The sequence below is a fragment of the Megascapheus bottae genome, chromosome 6 (genome assembly GCF_031878675.1).
Source record: "Megascapheus bottae isolate mThoBot1 chromosome 6, mThoBot2.hap1, whole genome shotgun sequence".
Classification (NCBI taxonomy): Eukaryota; Metazoa; Chordata; class Mammalia; order Rodentia; family Geomyidae; genus Megascapheus; species Megascapheus bottae.
Window position 1 is genome coordinate 31,869,258 of NC_143514.1, and position 20,479 is coordinate 31,889,736.

A 20,479-nucleotide genomic window follows, 5' to 3' on the forward strand; every position below is an offset into this window, starting at 1 on the left:
TGGCGATACATATCTGAAACCCCAACTATTATGGAGGCTCATAGAATTTGGGAAAATCAGAGTCCAATGCAAAAAAGAGACCCTATTAGAAAAACTGGCTAAAACTAATAAATTGTGTGACTCAAGTGGTACAGCACCTGCCTAGCAAGTACAAGGCCATAAGAAGAAATCCCACTACTAACTGCCCTCAAAGAAATGAAAAGGAATATCACATACAAATAGATAAATAAGCCCAACAGGACAGGCAAGATGACTGCAATTCAGGATCAGCCTCCAGGGTAGAGAAATGGGGAGGAAGCAAAAGATGGTATACAGGATGGAGGAAGTTTGGGTCCTGTTTTAAATATGTTAAATCAAGATGCATGTTTGAGACCATCTTAAACTTGTAGGTATCTATAGTAGTCATGTGTATGAATCACATTGCTTCAGATACAAGTTCTTAGGAAGTGGGGTGGAAAAGAGACCTACAATGAAAGGGATGGGAACTCAACTAGGAGCAAAATGGTCAGGGGCTAATGTGGAGCCCTCAAAGGGCTGATGTCAAATCAGATTGTGGACTTAAACTACAGTGCCAGTGCTTAGCATCAGCTTCCTCAGTGTCAGTTTTCTTTCCCTGGGCTCGTTTTGGAACTCTGGATTATCATCACCTTTGGCTTTAAAGAATCAATTTTCCTTTTTTGCTCTAGGAGCAGGAAGACAAGGATAAAGAAGGCAGAGTGTGCTAATTAGTGGGCTTCCAAATGCTTCCTGCCTGGCAATATGAATGTCCCTGGACTCCAGCTGACAGATGTCTGGAGTAGTTTCCAGCCATTTTTAGCAAGGCAAAAGCCTTCCTTAAGCAAAGGCTTACGTGAGGCCCCAGGATACAGAATAAGAGCTGATCTATCCCAGGGAGCCTTAATATCTCAAGAGCTTTATCAATCAATCTGAAACACAGCCCCTGGAAAGACTTACAGTCCTTTCCTGTCAAAGCTTCTGACCAAAAGGAGTGGAAAAGCAGCCCTTCTTTGTAAGTCAAATGAGTTTTTATGCTTAACAAGTTGGAATAGTAATAACTAATTTTTGTTGAGTGTTTACTATGAGCCAGGAACAGTGAGAAAAACTGTACTGTTCATTCGATTTTCACAGCCATCTCTGATTCTTCAAAGGAAAACTTGAGGCTTTAAGAAAGTCAGTAAAAGTAACCAAGAGCACAGGCCAAGAGAGTCAACATTCACTGGGGGCCATTGATTAAATTTCATGAAGACAGAATAAATGAATCATCTGAACAAACTAAAATCAACTAGAAAATACTGAGTTAAAAAATTAAACTAGAGAGAACAGTTTGTTAAGAACAAGATGCAAAATCCAGAGTGAAGTACTGATATATATATATATATATATATATAACATATATAATGTACACACCACACACACACACACACACAATAAAAAGGCATGGAAGCAAGGCCAAGTTTTAGCAATTCATAAAAGAGGAAATATAAATGGAAATAAATTTTGATGTTTCATTTTGCTAGTAATTAGGAAAATGTGAATCATAAGATTAAAATAGAAATATCTATTAGGCTGACTAAATTAAAATGGGAAATTAAAATGGGAAAGAGGAGAAAAGTCACAAATTGAGGATCTTTATTTTCTTGCTAGTCCTGAGGCTTGAACTCAGGACCTAGGCCCTGTCCTTGTACTTTCTTAAGCCTAACACTCTACCACTTGAGCCACAGCACCACAGTATGTGGTACTGAGGCATAGAACCTAGGACTTTGTGCATGTTAGGCAAGCACTCTACCACTAGGCCATGCTGCTGGCCAGAAGGACCCTTTTTAATAAAATATAAAATAGCTGGGCACCAGTGGCTCATACCAGTAAATGTAGCTACTGAAGATGCTGAGATCTGAGGATCATGGCTCAAAGCTAGCTCAGACAGGAAAATTCTGAGAGACTTATTTCCAATTAACCACCAAACAATCTAGAAGTGGAGCTGTGGCTCAAGTGTTAAGAGTGCTATCCTAGAGCCAAAGAAGCAGGAACAGTGCTCAGGTCCCTGGTACTAGCAAAAAGTAAAAAAATGAAACAATAATATGGTCATATAGAATATAGAATATTTATATGAATATATATGTTATATATTTGTATATGTGCATAAACGCACACACATAGGGTAGAGTTTTTTTATAAACTAAAATTTTCATTTCCAGAAATCCTCAGGTTGACATATACAGAAAAGAGGTGGCAAGATTGTAGGCAATGGTATTACTGGGAACAATCAAATTTTTCAATGAACCTGAATGTCTATTGATAAAATGATACTGCTAAGGAATCAGTTGTCAGGCTGAGCCAGGGTTATATGTTTCCACACAGACCTCAAAAACAGAATGCACATTAATAAATACATTATTAAATGATAAAAATAGCACTGAAGAAATAGCAGCATAAAAAGTAATAGGTCTTTCAGAATGTATGAATAGTTATATAAATTTAGAAAATAAGCTAGGACCCTATAGCTGATATGTTATTAATTGTTGTCAGTTTGTAGGTATTTTTTAAACACACAACTAGATTTGGTGTAAGCTTATCTCCTCCATTTTTCAATAAGGAAGCATAGAATGGTTTCAACTTTATTGTTTAACTAATCTTTGCCCCAAGGAATATAAAATTCAACTGCTAAAAACACTGCTTAGAATTTCATTGTGAGCTGTAAGCTATCTAGCTAAATCTTGATTATATGATCTGTTCTGCCACTAGTGAAATCTCAGGCTTCCTTTTTTCTTTCCTAATCTGTTATCCTTTTTAGTCACATCAAAGGTGAGAAGAAGGTATTTTTCACATAGAAAGGATGTACTATCCAATTACCAGGTTCTAGTTTGGGAATAAGAAGAATCATACCTGGGTCTTGAAATGCTAAGCACACTCCTTGGGCTGAGAAGTAAGGATGGGAAGGAAAGCAGAACAACACAAAGCACTTAGCTTGTGGTAGAAAATGTTAGTAGCCTATCAAACTGTTTTCCTTTCTTCCACAATAACAGCTCTGTAGGCAGATGTGACTCATGGCTTGATTGCATTCCTGAATCTGCTTTGTAGGTGGGATGTAGCCACATGACTTGAGTTCTCATGGTTGTGATTTAGAACTGATGTGCTGGGTCTTACAGTTTGGGACTTAAGAAATGGAGTGTGAATCCTTTACACTCTCTGTCATCTTCCAAGCAATGAGAACCTGGGCACAGCAGTGATAAATCTTCCATCATGAGTTTGTCAGCAATGTCCTAGGACAGTGGTGTTCAAGGCGTGTGCCTGAGAACCACTAAGGGTTGTCAAGATCCTTTCTAGAAGGCCAGAAGATCATTTCTGGGCAATGTCATTTTAATTCGGTGTGTGTGTGTGTGTGTGTGTGTGTGTGTGTGTGTGTGTGTGTGTGTGTGTGTTGTTGTGTGTGTGCACACACACACACATGCTGATATTGTGGCTTAAACTCAGGGCTTTCTACTTCTTGCATGGCTCATGCTTGGACCTCTACCACTAGAGCCAGGCCTTTAATTCCAATTTTCAAAGCAGTGCTAACTAAGGCATGTGCCCACTTTATTCTCATCTCACACAAAGGCACAAAGCCACAAAGTTTATCTTGTGGCTGCAGAAAGTGATATCACAGTACTGTGGATACGAAAGCTCATGCAGGGCCATATGCACATGATCAGACTGACTAAAGGATGGTATACAGGACTGGGATCCCATTATGTGATTTTTTTTTGAACAATAAGCAGGCAGTTCAAAATGAAAGTCAGAAAGCTGAGACATGTCTTGGCTGAAGAGTTGGGGACAAATGAATGATAAGAGGAAGGGTAGGCAAGTTATACTATGTACATACAATGTACATGATATACAGGAAAACTGAACTAGAACATGAGATCAGGAAGAATGATGGAAGGAGTGACTGATCAAGATGCACTGTAAAATATGTAGACATGTTAAATTGAAAACTCTGTACAGCTGGAGCTCATAGATATAATAGAAATAGCTAGAAAGGGCTTAGAATGTTAATATCTGCTAAATACCTTATAGTATTTCAAAAGAGTGATAAACTCAAAGAATTTAGCAACACTCGACCAATTGACCAGTTCTTGACCAACATAGAAGGAAAGAATGCAGTAATTCAGGGTCTCCTGAAGTTGAACGTCCGATGATATCATATCTCCAAACAGCAGGAGATGATCAGTTTTTGCTTAAAGAACTCCATTAGCCCACCATTAGAAAAGTCAAACATAGAGCAAAGGTATTGCACTCTGCCTAAACTTGCAATGTAGAGGATCTCAAGGTAATTACTACTACAATGACTAAATACAGAAATAAAACAGTTATAACTATATTTATAATGACTAACATTGGATGTAATTGAAAACACTAGTCAAAAGGCTTGTATCCTCCCTCAATTCTTCCCCTTCTCTCGTTCATTCTCCCTCCCTCCCTTCTTTCTGTCTCTGTCTCTGTCGCTCTCTTTCTTTCTTTTTAAACTTAAAATGATTCTAAGGAAGTCTCAGTACCCAATATGTCACTTGGATGTGGTCATGTGGAGTACTGAACAGGGATAAACTCCTCAGAAACCCTGAGCCTTAGAAGACAATTACTTAAAAACAGCTGACCCAGGAGTTATCAGTGGGTCAACGATGACAATTCCTCCACTGAGGAGCAAGGACCCACTGTAGCCCGGCCTCATGGGATTTGTTATGAGTTATGGTTCACTGACTTCAGTATCCATCCCTCAACTTCCCTTTATTACATAGTATCTTTCATTCTTCTTATCCTAGCTTTGTACCTCTACATTGATTAGTAATCGGGAAGGAAGAAACTGAATCTTAGTTTATTAGTGAGTGCCTATAATGACTCAAAGACCTAATGAGAACTGTCGATTCTCAGAGCTTGAACTAATAATGAGACTCTATAGGGACAGATCAAACTCACTTATTTGCTGAGTGAAAAGTGCTTTGTGTGGGAGGAAGCACGGACTGCAGGGCAAATAGGTAAAAGCTAATGATTTTTCCAGACTCTGTACAGTGATGAATTTGTAACCTGGATCCCCATATAGACATTTCCCAGTGATCTTCACAATTACAGCATGGAAAAATGCCATGTGAGCTAAAATGATAGATGTCAGTATGTCATGGGAGCTGAAATGATAGATGTCACCTTCACATTGGGGACTTCAGATCTTCCTGTTCTCTTTCCTTTATGTGCAAACTGGAACTCATATGTGATGAAAACCCTATTTCAACCACAATGATGATGATGTCGTAGGAGGCATAAGAATAACTTGGAAGGAACCAGAATCCCTACATGACTTCAAGGAAAAGCTGCTTGGCCAATCTGGACTGTTTAAACTGAGAGTATTCTCTTGGAAAAAGAACTTTAATAATTTATTTATTTATTTATTTATTTATTATTTTGTGGTACTTTGATCAAACCAGAAGCCTCACATGCTGAGCAAACACTCTACCACTTGAGCTAATGTCCATTTGACCACATTTCTGGCCCTGGTCTTTCGTTGCTGACAGAAATGCACCTCTTCTAATCTCCCAGATCCATGGCAAGGAAGCCTTGGGGAAGATAACCTGCATGCATGTGTACATAGTACATGAGTTTCAGTATTTAGAACATACATAGTCTTTGTTCAGAGTACAGAGATCTTAAAGCCACTGGAGTTCCTTGAATGATAGGAATGTCCTTTGTTCTTCTGAACAAATCCCTTTGGATGACAACAAAAGTGGCTATGATAATGAGGTGACTTTGAGACTGGCCCTAGATTTTCATCACAAGGAAAGAAAAAGAAGGTTGGGCATGAAGTGATTAGAGTTCTCTCAAGAAGGCTCTGGTAGCTCTAGAGTTGGTGGCTATATGTACATTTGGGGAGAGCAGGATGCTGGAAGAGGGCTGGCAAGTTCCACATCCTATTTCTATTCCTTCCCTTTTACTCTTCTATTTGGTTGTTCCCAAGTACTGTGAGTCATTCTAGTGAACTATTTGAACTGTGAAAGCATTTGTGTGAACTCCAAATTTAGTCACTTAGTCAGAAGTACCAGGTATTTGCTGAGGCTTGCATCTAGTATCTGAAATGGGAGCAGAGTTGATGTACTTGGACCTGTTGGATCTACGTTTCCTCTGGATGATGAATTTTGAATTTCTGGAAATATATCTAATGTTAGAGAAGCAAAGTATTGGTGGAGAAAGCCTTCACTCATTTGTAAGGGAAAAAAGAGGACATAGAAACTCTGGCCAACACACAGCGTGGAGTAATCTGAACTCCAGTATTTCACATAAACATTTCAGCTTTATTCCTGAAAGGACTAGCAGTGACAACACCCACTTCAGGGACTTCCATTCTGTCAATGTAGCTGAGATACTCCAGGCTGCTACTATACCAACTTAAAGGAATAATAAATCAGATTTTTTTCAACCTCAAGAAAAATAAGTATAGTGGTTGTACATTCTACTTGGAGAGATCAAACCAACCTAAAAGTTTGCAGATGGATATTTATAAACCCTTGGCACAACATTCTGTCAAGTCTGCATAAATGAGCACAGACAAAGGTCAGGTTACCAGGAGAGCTTCAGTAGAACTATGAACTCCCTACCTCTTCCTTATGCAGGCAGACATCATGTCTCCCCTCTCCTTTCTCCCTCCCATTCCAATCATGTTACAAGTGTAAAGAGGAGGGATTTCGAAATTCCAACTGCACTGCAAGTCGAAGAAGGAGAGATTTCAGGATTTCTAAGATACTACTTTTTTAGAAGTGAACCAGGCCTAAACAAGGGACAGAAGAGAATTCTTCATTGGATGAAAAACTAATGTTTTGGGTTAGATGGCACGAGAATTTTTGACAGCCAATGTTAGTTAATGGTCATTTTTATGTTTAGGTGATCAGAAAAGCCTAGGAATCTGCTTGAATTATTATTAAGGGGAAAAAAAGAAGCTATCCAACAATGTTTAAAAAGCAACAGAGGGTTAGAGGGGTAAGTACCATGTGTATAGCAAATGCAAGGCCTGGGGTTCCATTCCCCACACCACCACAATCAAAGCAAACAAGCAAGCAAAGTAGAAAGCACATGAAAAATAATCAAGTAGCTTTATCTGCTTGAACTCACTAAGTACATTCCCCCCACACAGGGCTTGGATGATAATGTTGGTTACCTGGCTGCCATGCTCAGCCAAAAAACCACACAGAAAGACTCCATGACAGCAAAAGCAATAACAAAAACTGATTACACTGTCTACTTTTACTCTCTTCAAGGTCACAGACAAAACTGACTGAGCATCAGAGGTTTGAGGCTTAAGAAGTGAAGGAAAATCCAAGGAAGGGAGTAAGACATTTTAAAGCAACAGGTCTTCCAGGCAAACTGAAGCTACTTTTGGCCTTGAATTGCCTAACTCCAGGAATTTTTTGGTGAAACATAAGCCTACTTTGTATTTAACCCAATCCTGTCTGCCACAATCTCTACAATATCTGATTCCTTCAAATAAACAAGAAAAAGACAAGTCTATAGAAAAACAAGCAAAGGAGAGCAGACAATTCATGTAAGGAAGAAATAAAAATGGTCAATATGTATTTGAACATTGACTAGTCACAATTTTAACTAGAAAGTGTAATTTTAAAAATTGAAATGTCATTTCTCACCAATTAGGTCACCAAATTCATTAAAATACAAATTCTATCTAGTTGGAAAGAGACACAGATCTACTTCTGGCTCATTGATGGTTAATTGGAGATTTGGAGTCCTGTGGATTTTCCTGTCTTGGAACCAGATCTTGGATCCTCAAATCTCAGCCTCCTGAGTAGTTAGAATTACAGAAGTGAGCCACAAGCACCGAGCTTGGAAAAGTATTTTTGGATGACAGTTTGGAAATAGGTTTGAAAATGTGAAATGTATTCTTAGATGAGCAAGTGCTTATGTATTGAAGTGCATGGGTGGGTATATGTGTGTAACTCTAGAAAAAGGCCTGAAGTTGGGTGCTGGTGTCTCATATCTGAAACCCTAACTACTCAGGAGGCTGAGAACTAAGAATTAATGTTTCAAGTCATTCTGGCCAGCAGAGTGCATGAAACTTTTATGTCTATTTAACTACCAAAAAGGCAGAAGTAGAGCTATGTCAAATGGTAGAGTACTAGTCTTAAGCACAAAAGCTCAAGGACAGTGCTCAGGCCCTGAGTTCAAGCACACAAAACACACACACACACACACACACACACACACACACACACACACACACACACACGGACACAAGGTCTAGAAGCATATATAACAAATATAACAGTGCTTTTGTTCTCAAGAGAGAAGACTAGTGAATAAAAGGAAGATGTAATAGGCTTTGACTTTTGATATGACCATAATTACTTTTGTAATTCAAAATTTTAAATGAAAAAATCAGTCACACAGTTTTTAAAAGACTGAAGAGGCCTATAAAGTAATATGAATCATTTGTTTCCCTGTAAGAAAAATATACTAGGTATTGGGAGGTTAGGCATAATTTATTAAAATTTGAGACAATCTTGGCAGCTGGATTCTCTTGACATAGGTAAAGAGGTCCAGAATTTCATGACTCAGAAGGGCTTTCTTAATTGGAAAGAATTTTAAGTATGAGATGATATTTTACATCTCTGGGTATTACTGAGTAAGGCTTACATTTTATAATTAAATGCTAAAAGCCATCTTAGAAAAAGTATTTCAAAGAAGGTTTAGAGAAATTTGCATTTTTTAATCAAAATAATAAATTCTATTATTAGTTTTTATCTTTCCTTTTGGCAGATACCAACTTCAATTTTTAATCATTTGCAAAAAAAAAAAAAATTACCTCAGCCAACCCATGCTGATCCATTTGCCTGTTTAGAACCAAAATTCATTAAAAAAAAATACAGCTAGTCTTCCAAGAAACTGTATGTTTCTTCTAAATGTCAAAATTTTAAGCAAAAAGTGGGTCATTTAAAATACAAGGAAACATTCTTACTTGGTCCTCAAAAGACAGAGCCTGGGCCACATCTCTTGGAAATCCATCAATAACAATGCCCTCTTCATCAGGTATTTGCATCAATTTTTGTTTTATCTCTGTAATTGTTGTTTCCTGATAAAGATAAAAAAAAACACCAGAGTTCAACTTAGCACACAAGAAGGTAGTTTATTTATTTTGATAATAAAAGCAGAGTATACAACAGTACCTGTGGGGCCAGTTCTCCATTTGTAATTATCTTGGCAATAAGACTCCATTTCCTATTGCTGCTGGTACTGTGGATCTTCTTTCTCAACAGCTCTCCAACTGAAACGTACTGAAAGCCATAGCGTTCAGCGATTTTCAAACTTTGTGTACCCTTTCCGCTTCCTGGGCCACCTATTATTCAAAGGAGACAAAATAGTGATCCCAAACCATAAACAAGTCTCTTTCATTGTTGTTCTTTATCTGAGCTGAGGATTCTGGAGTACCAGAATCAGGGACAGCAGCTGTTCCATCCGAGGAATTCTCAATGCTAATCCTTTGATAAACTTAAAAAAAAATTACCTTTGGCTATGCATATGTGTTTCAATTCAGTGTGTCAAGTCATGAGTACAAAGCATCGTGGTCAGGGTCATGTCTTACATTGTTCCTCTGCCATCTGTCTCAACCCCATACATCTCCTCAAGTTCCATCTCCACATATGCGTATTGACCCAGATTCACCTGCCATTCCTCTAATTTACCTGCTTCCCTCCCACCTTCACCACCGCCTCCCTCTGACAAAACATGTTTCACAGAGCAAGTGCAGACTTAGCCAAGGAAAGGGAAAGGGATCTGTCTTGACCACCTGTATTAGTTGAAAGAGATACTTTTCTAGGCTCCATGGTTTCCCACACTTGTCACAATAAGTATACATTTAGGACTCTCCCTACAGAGGATCACAATAGCTGAAAAGCTATGTACATATGGCCATTTAGGATGAGGATAAGCAAACAGAACTCCAGGATAGGGAAAGAAAAGGTTTATCTTTGTGATCGTTGTTCTTAATGTTCTAGGTGAAGTTATTTCTTTTCTCTTCTACTAATTAACCATAAAAAAGCTGGAAGTAGGCCAGACGTGGTGGCTCAAGCTTGTAATCCTAGCTATGCAATAGGCTGAGATCTAAGGATCATGGTTCAAAGCCAGCCCAGACACTAAAGACTCTTATCTCCAATTAACCTCTAGAAAATATAAAGTGGGGCTGAGGCTTAAGGGGTTGGGCAGTAGCCTTGAGCTAAAGAGCTCAGGGACAGCACCTAGACCCAGAATTCAAGCCCCATGACCAACAAAAAGATTTTAAAAATGAATTTAGAAAAGCTGGAAGAAAAGCTATGGCTGAGATGATAAAGGGCTAGCTTTGAGGAAAAAAAAAACAGAAACAAAAACAAACAAAACTTCAGGGACAACTTCTAGGCCCTTATATTCAAACCGCAGGACTGGCACACACATAAAAATGTTACTTCTTTCTACTCATTGATTCTGTATCCTTCTTGAAACATAAAATATATATCATACAACTATTTATCTGGAATTAAATACTTGGAAAACAAGTTGGTTTCTCTGAATAAAAGAGAACTGTAAAGATGTGATAAATTTTACAGGACTCTAGGCATTCACAGACCAAAGGAAGAAGATTCTCTTCAGAGCCAAACATAAAGGTGCAATGCCTATTTGCAGCTGATCATCTAAAACAACATTTACTTAAATGAACTCTGGAAAATGTATACGCAAAGTTTTTTGTTGTTGTTTTTGTTTCTGTTTTTGTTTTATTTTCTTTTTGTCTTGTTCACCTGTTTTTGTTTTATTTTCTTTTTGTCTTGTTTGTTTACCTGTCTTTGCATGGGTAATCGAGGTGGGGGTAAGGAGGGACAGAAATGGAGGGACAAAGAATAAACACAAGCAGCAGTGGTACTCATTAGAAACTATGTTGCAATTATTGATATTATTTGTGGATTGGGATACAGTGAGGGAAGGAGTGGACATTGTCCCAAAGAAATGTATTGAATTTGCATAAATGTAACTTCTCTGTACATCACCTTTGTAATAATGATAAAAACATAAAAAAAAACAAAAAAATCCTATAAATTGGATATGAGTTGAAGATATATAGCTTCTTTTAATAGTTCAGTTTATGAAAATATTCTAGTCAGTTTCATGGAAAATTCACAATGCATAAAAATTATACATGTACTGTGTTACGCTGGAGACATTCGTTATTCTATTTTCATGACAATCAAGCTTCTATTTATTCATTGCTTTCAATATCATCAGTATTTTATCAACAGAACAAGAGAAAGTAAACTGGAAGAATATACTCTGTATGCTAATGAACAATGGTAAAATAATTCCAATTTTATTTTTACCTATGGATATTCTTTAATAATTTAGACAAAAAAGAATTTCATTTTCCAGAGTAGAGATGTTTGACATAATAGGGACTATCTAAGCCAGAAGAAAGTTTAGACTTTTCAAATCTGATTTTCATCTGCTTTTTTGTTCTGCTTTTGCTTGATTACTGGTGATGAAATCTAGGGCCTTTTACTTTGGTTGCCAGGTGTTCTACCACTGAACTGTATCCCCAGTTCTTCAAAAGGTGATTTCTACTCTTTTTGCAATATGTATTTTTAATACTTCTTGGTTTAATGTATTTGCAATTTGATTGTCATTTCACTTGGAAATGTTCAAATACCATTCTCAGTTGCATTTTGCACACTTTTTTCCCTTTACTATGTTCTCCAGAGCAGTACTTCTGTACATAGTAATTGCATACATTTGGTCTTGTATTTACAGATGCTGGTTAGAATATTTTGGTTTTTTTTTTGGTTAGAATATTTTGAACACGTATGCTAGATATTTCTTTGGGTTATCTCATGAAAATTCAAACCAGAAAGTGAGACAATATATATTGCATGTCCACAGGCCTTTTCACAGATAGATGTCAGAGAAAGTTAAAGTTCACAAGAATGATTAATAAATTTATTGTTGCTTGTGAAAAAGCAACTGGCTAATATCATATACAAAAGAGGAGTCATAGTGAAAATTTAAAAAGTTTATCTTTGTCATTTTTTTTCAGTCTTGGGCCTTGAACTCAGGGCCTGGGCACTGTCTTTGGGCTTTCTCAAGGCTACAGCTCTACCACATGAGCCACAGCACCATTTCTAACTTTTGTCTATGTATGTGGTGCTGAGGAATCAAACCCTGGTCTTCATGCATGCTAGACAAGCATTCTACCAGTAGACTAAACTCCTGGCCCTATCTTTGTCATTTTGGTGGATAATCAGATGTTATAAAGTTATGTCAATTATTTAGTTATATTTGCTTATCTCATAATAAGGAAACTTGAATTTTATCATAAGTCATAATGTTTCATAAGAAAGATTCATTTACATGAATCTTTGTGAATATGCTGCTATTTTTGCCTCTAAAGTTAATAGTGAGTGAAAATTCAATTTGATGAGTAAAAGGAAAAGGATTGTTTAGAAAACATTTAATGAACCTAGTTAACTCTATTGAGGATTAAATAAATGAAGCCAAAGGATAACACCTCTTGAAGTGACTCCTTCCAATTCATTATAGGAAATTTTTGTGACATTTTAATGGGGACTATGGGGAAACAATGAGCATTAGATTATGTAATTATAATAACTTACACTGTATTGAAAATTATTCTAGAATATTTCTATTTATTGTCCCTTGAATTATTAGTGTGTGTGTGTGTGTGTGTGTGTGTGTGTGTGTGTGTGCGTGTTTGTGTGTATGTCATGGGGCTTGAACTCAGCCTTGACCCTGTCCCTGAGCGCTTCAGCTCAAGGCTACTGCCCTACCCTTGGAGCTACAGCACCACTTCCCATTTTCTAGAGGTTAATTGGAGATAAGAGTCTCAACTCCTTTTGTGCCCAGGCTGGCTTTGAACCTTGATGCTCAGATCTCAGCTTCCTGAGTAGCTAGGATTACAGGCGTGAGCCACCTCGCCCAGCTCTAGTGCTATTTTTTTTCTGTTCCCTTTCTGTTCCTTATTCAATAAAACATTTGTGAAGTATGATATGAAATTGAAATTTCTGAAATGTAAACACATAAAAGTTAGCCATGGTACAGGATTTTGTTTTCTGTTGTCATACCTATAACAAGAATGATCTTTGGTCGAGGTCTAGTAGGATCAAAAACCTCATACTCTTCAATTAACTCTGCAGTCTCTGAGAGATCTGTGTCACTTTCTATGGAGAACTGGTGGATTGGAGGGAGCCGATCATACCGTCGATAGGGAAAGTTTGAATTTTCAGGCATTACTGTGAAAGAATAAGATAACTTTGAACAGGAAAAAAAGGCACAAAAAACTACTTCACATATAACCAATTAGCATAAGACATTTCATTAATGACATTTTAACTGGAAGAAGATTAAGAAAGTGGTTAGATTTTTTTGTGGGGAGAGGGGTGCCTTGCATTTGGTAGGCTGGGGATCCAAAATGCAGCTGTGCCTCCATTCCTCCAGCCTGTTTCTGGATAGTCTTGAGATAGGGTCTCATTCCCTTCTCTGGGCCCACACATGATTCACTATCCACCTATTCTGCAGCACATCAATTTTAAGCTTCTAAAACAGGCATGTTCTACCGTAGCCAGCTTTCATTGTTGAGATGGAGTCATGCCCACTTTTCTACCTGGGCCATCATGGAAAACTACAGTCCTCCCAAGTTTTAGCCTCCCATTATTCTGGGTAGAGGCAAGCTGTACTTTGCTGAGCTATGGGTCATGAAGAGGTCTTAAGTCCATACTGAGGTTTGCCTTAGACTGTATGTGGAAAGGCATAGCAATGTTACTCTGCTCTGTCTTGAAATTTAATCATTTTACCCAATAAGAGACAAAACAAAAATTATCCTTGATTACTTTCTTCCCTCTTCTCACATCTGTTCTTACAGACTTTGTCACTGAAATATATTCTAAATGTATATCCTACTATCCATCTCCACTATGACAAATCTTTCCCCAAGGCACCATCACATTTTATCTGGACTACTGAACTCACTTTGTTGGTCTAACTGATTCCATATTTGTCTCCCTAACCCACTGCCTGAAACGGTCTTCCCTTGTTGATCCTAGGCTGACTGCTTCTTGTCCTATACACCCCAGCATAACTATTACATCCTTAAGAGTTTACTGACATTCCATCCAGTGTAGCCACCTAGTGAATCTCAGGAATATCACTCTACTTTCTGCACGAAATGTGTCACTTTAATATCTGAGAGCTTTCTCATTTATTCAAACATACATTCATCTGTTGATCATTCACTCATTCATTTTGTTTGTTTGTTTTATCTTACTAGATTTTAAGTTCCATAAGAGCTAGAATTTTACCTGACATTTAGAATTCTGCATCTAAGACAGTGCTTGGCCAGTGGCCAAAGTCCAACAAATATCTGTTGAATTACTAAAAATGAAATGCCTTTCCTGAAGTAGAAATTCATAATAGGTGTGGATAGACCATGGCAATAATGTGAAGAGATTCAAAAACCAGGGTAAAAGCATTAGTTTTCATATGGTGGAAATCTAGAGAAGGATTTGGGGGTTTGGTGAAGTGATTTGATACTATGCATTTTTTAGGAAAGTTAATATGGTGATGGATAATATGGGTTGAAGTCTGAAAGAAGAAAGAACAGCAGCTACAAGTAGTTAAAATAATCAACGGGGTAGAAATAAAGCTTGGACTAGAACAATAGTTGGGCATGGAAATAATTGGATGGATATAAAAGACTTGGTTAGTGCTGGAATACAAAAATGAAAGTGAAGTAGATGATACTTTACAATGCCCACATGTCAAGTCTAAAGGCATAAGAATCACACTGAATTTTATATATAGTACTTTCCTGCTCTCTCTTCTCTGTTCTGACCACAACCACTCACAGATCCCACTGAGCTACTAATTGTGTTTTTAAGGCCTGATTTCATTGTTGAGCTGTGATTTTCCTGAGTGCAGGTGCCATGTCAGTTCTTTCTTTATGGCTGAAATCACAGCTAAAAAGTGTATCTGGCACATAACAGCACTCATAAAATGGTTATGTAATAACCGAATAGACTCATTGACTGACTATGGAAATAGGAAAGTGAGAAGTGAGTGCTGGTTTTGAAGCAAATGTAGTGCATTTGGTTTTTGACATGAAGTACACAGGATGAGCAAGAGATATTCCAGAAGAATAACTAAGTATGTTTGCGATTAGAACTCTTATTCCCTGGTAACTCTATGTTCAGTGTGTACATAAAGCAGGGACAAAGGATGCCTCACTTTAACAGATTTAATAACTTCCAAGCAATAATTTATCATATTTTAATTTATAAAACTAATTTGTTTAGGTGATAAAAACTTTAGTGTTATAGGATAATTTCTCAGCATAATTATATGTTAGCATACTTAGGTCAACATTTTTGCAAAGATTCATGAATGACTCTAGTTCTAGAAATAATCATTTTGTTTTGTTATTGGGCAGTTAGGCATTGTGTTAAATTTAATAATCAATTCTATAATTACCGGTAAAACTCACAAAACATGAATATGTAAAGCATATTATGGGAAAATTGGTTTAGAAAACAATTCCCAATATCTGAAAACATTGCCAATATTTGACAGTAGGGTATAACACTCTTGTCACCCTGTATCACCTAGTATATGAAAAGGATCTAACAATGAATGAAAGGACCCTTTTCTGAAAAATCTAGTAAGACTATGGAAACTCTGAAAATGACAAGCAATTTTCCTCCCTCCCTCCCTTCCTACCTCCCTTCCTTCTTTCCTTTCTTCCTTATTTTTTTTTTCTTGTTTGGTCAGTCACCGAGCTAGAACTCATGGTCGGGGTGCTGTCCCTGAGCTTTTCTGCTTAAGGGTAGCAATCTACCACTTTGAGCCACAGCACTCCTTCTGGTTGAAGAAGGGCTTATGGTTAATTGGCGATAAGAGTCTTAGGAACTTTCCTGGCTTTGAACCAAGATCCTCAGATCTGAATAGCTAGGATTATAAGTGTGAGCTATCAGCACCCTGCAACAATTACATTTCTGTTTATTTTGTTCTGTTAGAACAGTTGTTCCAAACTAGTCCTGTGAACTCTAATATAGCTCTATAGATGTGTTTTAACCTTTCCCTAAAATTTATACTTGACTTCCTTCAGATAATGATTGTTCTCGCCAATCTCTATTATATAAATAGTTTTCCTGGCATCCATGTATTATCAAGCCAAGAAATGGTATCAAGGTTTAATTTTGTTGTCAACAGTCACTTTCTACAGCTAATCTAAGAGCAACATATCTACTAATTAATTTCATTTTTTTTTTTTTGCCAGTCCTGGGCTTGAGCTCAGGGCCTGAGCTCTGTCCTTGGACTTTCTCAAGGCTAGAGCTCTACCACTTGAGCCTCAGCACCACTTCCGGCTTTTTTCTATGTATGTGATACCGAGGAATCGAACCCAGGTCTTCATGCATGCTAGGCAAGCACTTTAACCACTAGGCCAAACTCCCAGCCCAATTAATTTCATTTTTAAACTGAAAAATATCTTAGAAAAATCCACTAATTTCTAAGTTTATTAGTGTTTCCCCATATTGATCTCATTTAATTTAACAAGGATATGAAGAATGCTTTTAACACTGACTGTGATTCTAACCACATGGTAACATCTCAGGAAGTTAGCCATTTGGAGGAGATGTATGAACTGAAGATCATTTTGTGCATCAAAAAGCAGACATGTGCAAAGGCATGAGGCATAGAAGAAACTGGTTAGTTATTCTAGTGACAGTAGCCCACTGGTGGCAACTGGTGGCAACACCATTTGAGTCAGACCCTGAGCACCAATTTTGTCCACTCAACACTGTGTATCATAGGTTTTTCTCAAAAGCCCCTTGGTTTACAAAACATGAAATTTTCAACTTTGAACTGGCATCTAACTAGCCTGTGTCTATAAGTACACTGTATGGGAAGAGTAAAAATCTCTTTGGAATTGAAATGGATCTGAGTCAAATCCAAATATTTTGTGCAAATTCAATTTTGTAAGCACTTGAAGTGTGACCTCAACCTTCTGACTTATCACAAAAAGTAATGGCATAACTTATTATGCGTGAGTGATGCTTTACAATCTGTCTAAAATGGATTGGAGTGATTGATCTTGTAAGTAATGAGATCAATTGCTCTCTAAAACAAGAAATCTTATTACCCTATGGTCACCCTAAATAGTTTCTAATTATTTTTCAGCTTTTTGTACATGTCAGAACATATGCATTTTGAAGTAGCAACTCCATATAGCTGGGTTATTTCCTTTTCTTCTTATTTTTTTGTTAGTCATGGGACTTGAACTCTGGGCCTGGGTATTGTCCCTGAGCTCTTCAGCTCAAGGCTACCACCCTACCCTTTCAGCCACAATGCCACTTCTGGTTTTCTGGTAGTTAATTAAAGATAAGAGTCTCACAGACTTTAGTGCCCGGGCTAGCTTTGAACTGCAATTTTCAGGTCTCAGCCTGCTGAGCTATCATTCCCAGCTTATCTGAGATACTTAACAATATACAACAATATAATATGCAAGTACCTAAACCTAAACCACTTTTCACTCCTGCTTGGATAGGGAAGAACTCTTCTCATACCTGGAGATGGTTCTGGGAAATGGCATTTCTATTTTCCCTCATCTGCTTAAGCTTCTTACAACAAGCACTTCATGTCTTTTTCTACACCAATTCAAATAAAAATCAATGTAGGGTTGTAACTGATATTTATTTCAAATAGAATTGTCTCCACTTCAAATTCTTCTGGTACAGATGAAACTCGTGTGTTACATTTTTGAGAATGGTTTTAATTTTGAAAGTATAATGGACTTCAGCCACTAGAACAAAAAACTTAGTTTTCTCTTATTGGAATTGAGTCTGAGTGTTTTTTATTTTTAATTTTATTTTAGATCTATCTATCTGTCTGTTTGTCTGTCTGTCTACCTACCTACTTTGGTGTCAGTCCTGGGGCTTGAACTTAGGGACTAGATCCTGTCACTGAGCTTTTGTGCTCAAGGCTAGCACTCTATACCACTAGAACCTCAGCTCCAGTTCTGTCTTTTTAGTGATTAATTGGGGGTAAGTCTCATGAACTTTCCTACCTGGGCTACCTTTGAATCATAATCTTCAGATCTCAGACTCCTGAGTAGCTAGGGTCACAGGCTTAAGCCATAAATGCCCAGCTTATTTATTATTATTTTTTTTCAGTCCTGACTTGAACTCAGGGCCTGAGCACTGTCCCAGGCTTTCTCAAGGCTAGAGCTCCACCACTTCTGGTGGAGCCAGCACCACTTCTGGCTTTTTTCTATATATGTGGGACCAAGGAATCAAACCCAAGTCTTCATGCATGCTAGGCAAGCACTTTACTACTAGGCCAAACTCCAGGCCCTTTATCATTATTTTTATTTATTCTTTGTACTTCTTTTACAGTACTCAAGTGTCTAATCTAACACATCATACTCAATAGTTGTTTAATGGATATTTGTTGAATTAAGTTGTATAAACTTTATATGCATATAGTTTCATTAATATGAACTCTGGACTTGGAAACATTAAATCAAATCTCTTCCTAGTTAATGAAAAATGTTGAATTATAATGTAATAACTATCAATTTTGTCTTTATTCTACCCATGTATTTTAAAAAGGATTATTTGCAATTTAAAAATAAATTCAAGATGTTTAATGTAATTTATTTTGCAAATAATGAATTCAGTAATAGAAAATTTCATTAAGTCTTTAGCAAATTGCAGGACAATGTTATGTAATTTTGTTTGTTTTATGGATCTTGGAAGTGGTTAGAATTAGTAACAGAAAGAGATTAGTTATGTTCCAAGGCCTGAAATTTTTCCAGGCATTTATAAACCCAATCAATTAAATCACTGTCTACATTCTACAAGTTATTTCTACAAGACAATTATTTTGCTTATAAACTTGTGTTATTCTATACATACATTACCATTTCTTAGAAAGGATCTCCGTGACTGGCCTCCATTTAATGGAGGTAAGGTCTTCTTTTCCTGGCTGACAAATGTATCCCACTTCACCTTATCACAGCCACCCATTTCCTTTACTTTCTGCAAACAGCTTTCCAAGTACTCCACTGGGTCTTCAGGCTTAGAACACATCAGTCCATTCAAAAGGCTCTGAAGTACAAGGAAATACATATAAGTACAATATATTTTCAAGCACTGCTATCTTGTTTTTAAAATCCTGAGTTAATTTTGTCTTTTGCATCTCCCCTGTCTTTTTCTTTGTCTCTCTGTCTCTCTCTCTTTTGTGCCAATCTTAGGGATTAAACTTAGGGCTCTGAACTTTTTTGTTGAAGGCTAGTGCTCTACCTCTTGAGCCACAACTCCACTTCTGGCCCTTAAAAAGCTATTTTAAGAACAATCATCGCACAAGATAAAGCTCTTGTTTCCATATCCAGAGATCCTTTTATTTAGTCCCATCCTATATGACTTTAATGTACCTAGGTTTTGTGCTATTATGTTGTTATAAATATACTGTTATTTCTTTTCTCTCTTGTCATTCTTTGGTTAATCTCATATAGTTATTGTATCTGACTTTGTTACCTGGTATATTTTGTATATACGTTTATTTGTTATTTGTTTATTTGAAATAGAACAGGGAAAGGGAGAAAACAAGATGATTGGGAGGGGGTGGGAAGAGGGGAATGGAGACAAAAACATGATAGGGGTATCAATGTGTGAGAAGTAAGGTACCTACTACCTGGCGAATGTAACTGTAACCCCTCTATACATTACCCTGACAATAAAAAAGTAAAAAAGTTATTATCTTTAAGTAGGTATACAAAGGAGTTGCCATTTAGCAAAGCCATTTATGAATGCATAGCATCCTGATCAGGGTCATCCCTTTCAACATTCTCATGCATGCCTTCCCTGCTCCTCCCTTCCTTCACTCTTCTTAATTTTGTAGGATATACATAGAATTCTTAACTGTATTCTCCCCTACTTCTCTTCATTCAGTTATCTCTTTTCCTTGACATCCCCTACATTTTCTCCTTTATTTTGCTGAATTTTGGCTTTGCTTTTCTAAGGAGATATATGATTTGTGTTCTTCCTTGAATCTAACACATTTCAGCAAATACATTCACTTCTGGATTTTTGCTGGTTAATTAGTGATATGGGTCTCATGGACTTTCTTCCCTGGGCTCACTTTGAACCTTGATTCTCGAATCTCAGCCTCTTAAGTAGCTAGGATTACAGGTGTGAGCCATGGGCACATGGCTGCATTTGTCTTTTAATAAACAATTGGAACCGAAATTATGAGATGATAGAGCAAATTAAGACAATTTTTTTTAATTCTTCACCACTTTGTTTCAGCTGAACAATCTCCACCTTTTAGAAAATTAAGGCAACTATATAAAGCACAAAAGCTCCACCAAAGACAGGTAAAAATAAATGGCAAGTGAAAATTTCCCCATTCTCCATTACTCTGAGTC

The 20,479-nt window shown here is 37.2% G+C and overlaps 1 protein-coding gene across 1 annotated transcript in view; it reads right to left on the reverse strand.

Annotated features, from left to right (window-relative positions):
- Nucleotides 1-20,479, reverse strand: part of Ak5 (adenylate kinase 5) — a 220,263-nt gene that overhangs the window by 195,432 nt on the left and 4,352 nt on the right. The window contains exons 2-5 of the mRNA XM_090334589.1: nt 18,974-19,160; nt 13,125-13,292; nt 9,195-9,364; nt 8,987-9,100 (exon numbers count right to left, since the gene is read on the reverse strand). Of these exons, the coding sequence (XP_090190715.1) occupies nt 8,987-9,100; nt 9,195-9,364; nt 13,125-13,292; nt 18,974-19,160 (639 nt within the window). The remainder of the gene's footprint in view (nt 1-8,986; nt 9,101-9,194; nt 9,365-13,124; nt 13,293-18,973; nt 19,161-20,479) is intronic.